At 36.0% G+C, this 2,728-nt stretch overlaps 1 protein-coding gene across 3 annotated transcripts in view; it reads right to left on the reverse strand.

Annotated features, from left to right (window-relative positions):
* The window catches only part of LOC138866450 (uncharacterized), a 3,518-nt gene extending 1,439 nt beyond the window's left edge, over positions 1–2,079 (reverse strand). Inside the window, exons 1-2 of one of the 3 annotated variants that reach the window (XM_070139066.1) lie at positions 2,004–2,079; positions 1–784 (exon numbers count right to left, since the gene is read on the reverse strand). The exon at positions 1–784 is cut by the window's left edge and continues 1,439 nt beyond it. In XM_070139066.1, coding sequence (XP_069995167.1) covers positions 1–729 — 729 coding nt within the window. In that variant the 5' untranslated portion in view covers positions 730–784; positions 2,004–2,079. Of the gene's footprint in view, positions 785–1,938 lie in introns of all 3 variants that reach the window. The other 2 variants (XM_070139065.1, XM_070139067.1) reach the window with 2 other exon arrangements.
* Between the last annotated feature and the right edge of the window lie 649 nt (positions 2,080–2,728).

Here is a 2,728-nt window from a genome sequence, read left to right on the forward strand (position 1 = left end):
AATGAACAAGCATCGTACAGGTAGAGTTCTATTGTGATAACTGGATTGGTAAATAAAACGAAGAGCATCTCTCAATAAATATTCAGAGCACTGTACATGCTCCAGATCTGGTAGAGACAGTAACAAGAGTGCAATTCCCTTCCCTGAAAATCCAAGCTGATCAACTGTACAATCATATTCATCTGCAAAAACCGAAAAGAGTACACGCCTTAATTTTGTACAGAGAGCCAAGTAGGAAAGTCCGACATCAGTAACTGCATTTGCTGTATCTTCCCGTGCATCTATTATAAGTAACTGGGGGCAATTGATACCCAACACAACCAAAAGATCATCATCCACAAAGGAACCAATTTCTAAGTACTGCAACCTTGTTAAGTGTCCAAGAAAAGGAAGGAAGTTGAAGTACTGCCTCCCCTCAATATCCCCCACTTTGAGGTGTGTTATGGAAGCAACGTTAGTTTTGCACTCACTTTCATTCCAGTAACTCAGTATCTCTTTTATGTTTATAGCATTGATAAACAACTTTCCTTTGGCCACTAGAATCGGTAAAAATAATTCTGTTAGTTTGGGTGACTTGTAGTATTGGCACATATAGGCAATTTCGGCGAGATGTGGCGCCACTGGAAGCAGATACTTGTACGCTGCAGAGACATTGGAGCATCTTTCCACATTCTTCAGCATGCGAGAAATGAAAGATTTGGAGATGTCTTGTAGGCTGAGGATCTTCATATCTTGCCACTAGCCATTAAAGATGTCTGTATCAACCCACAATGTATTTATTTGTCTGTAAGAAAAATAAAATATTTATTATTACACAAAATACCAAACGTAACATAAATAACATCTTTGAAGTAATTAATTGATAGAACCAAAACTGTTATAGCTGACCATTGTGTACTGATTACTTAGAAATACTTGTAGTACATAAATGACTAAAGTTGTAAAAACTACCAATAGTAATGTTACAATCCAAATGTGAACTAACCTATATATAACAATAAAAAGCAGTACCAGATCATTTTCATACTTTAGCCCTACTGCTAAAGTTGTATACTATATACTTCTATCAATTCAATACCAGAGTATATGCTATTGTTGGGAAACTAAATCTTAATAACTGACTGCAGGAGTCTGACAAAGCAGATGACACTGGGGAATTTTCAGCATTTCATAAATCTGCCCTTTGTCAATATTCTCAAAAACTTGACAATATGAAAGGTTAAGGTATACGATAAGACCGGACTAACTTGGAGGTAAATACGACAATCAGAAGGGGGTCTGGGGGTGTAGCCCCAAGCTTAGGAAGGTATACTCAATTGCCACATAAGCTTGTGAATACATGTGTTTTAAGCAAAAGTTTAATATTATAAGATAAAAGTGTGGCTGTACAAAGCAGGTTTTTATTAAGTACTTCTGATGTCTGATAAAACAAAACTGGATTTGTGATAGAGTCACAAAATATGTTTTTACTCCTTTGTCACTGTCAAGTGTGTTTACTAATAAGGTCTTTACATAATTTTATACCTAAGATCTTTTGCAAGCTACACTGCACTTGAAATTAAACAATATGCACATGCATATACACATTTGATTCTATGCTATTGGAAGTAACAAAAACAGAGGAAATTAAGCTTCAGACACTGGTTTTGGATACAATGCTGACATTCAATTAACAAAGAGAGAGAAAAAAAGATGGGACAAAGTGACATATGACACCAACGAAAAGAAAGTAAAATATGTAACAACAGGAAAATACCACATTACTAGCTAGAGAAGATGTGACAGTCCAAGTAGAAATGAAGGGAAATAAACATACTAATTTTACTGCCTAAACACAAAAACTTGTCCCTACCAAATGCACTGACTTAAATAATTGAAAAAAATAAAAATTCAATCGTATGTTAAAACGTATAAGCTGTGTTTTGGACAAAATCTTACAAGAAATATTTGATAAGTATTCAAATTACCTGCCGTGTCAACAGCTTAGGTAATTTAATCACAACCTTTGTTAGTAGTTCTTAAATTCACGACTTTGATCTTGACAACTCCGCCTGTAAACAAACCAAGCATTCGTTGTTGCGGATTTTTCCCTTCAAATAATATAAATCAAGGTAATTAAAACTGATAATAATAACGAATTGTGAATAATATAAATGACATAATATAATGGGATTTATTAGTTAGTGAAATAGTATCTTAGGGGATAAATGAGGTGAATACGATACGTTGGTCATTTGTGAATGTAATAAGGGATTACAAACAAGAAACGCCCCACACAAAACACAGGCGCGCGCGCGTTTGAGCGTGTTATTAAAAGCCTTTCAGAGAACTTAGTGACCAGCGCCTTCTCATGACTCTACTACTTACCAGTACCTTCAATTACCTTTTCCCATTATTTCTGGATGTACTCGAGTTACATTTACCACCCAATGTGAGGTTGCTGACAGTGATTTCAGATTCCTGGAGTACTGAAGTAAAGTCCACGAAAGTGATCCTCCAACGAACCATGATATTCGCCAATCCCATATTGCTGATGGATTTTTTTTCAGAAGCTTTTTTCCTTCTGATAAAGACTGCACCATCCTCAACGAAGCTTACTTATATGAACACATAACAGACAGTCTGCTTGGGACGAATTAAATCCTTATTATTCTGTCTGATGTTGAGAAGCGCGCGCGCGCGCACACACACACACACACACACACACACACACACAAAATCGAGGGTT

This window comes from Penaeus vannamei, chromosome 25 (assembly GCF_042767895.1).
Source record: "Penaeus vannamei isolate JL-2024 chromosome 25, ASM4276789v1, whole genome shotgun sequence".
In the NCBI taxonomy this organism is placed as follows: domain Eukaryota; kingdom Metazoa; phylum Arthropoda; class Malacostraca; order Decapoda; family Penaeidae; genus Penaeus; species Penaeus vannamei.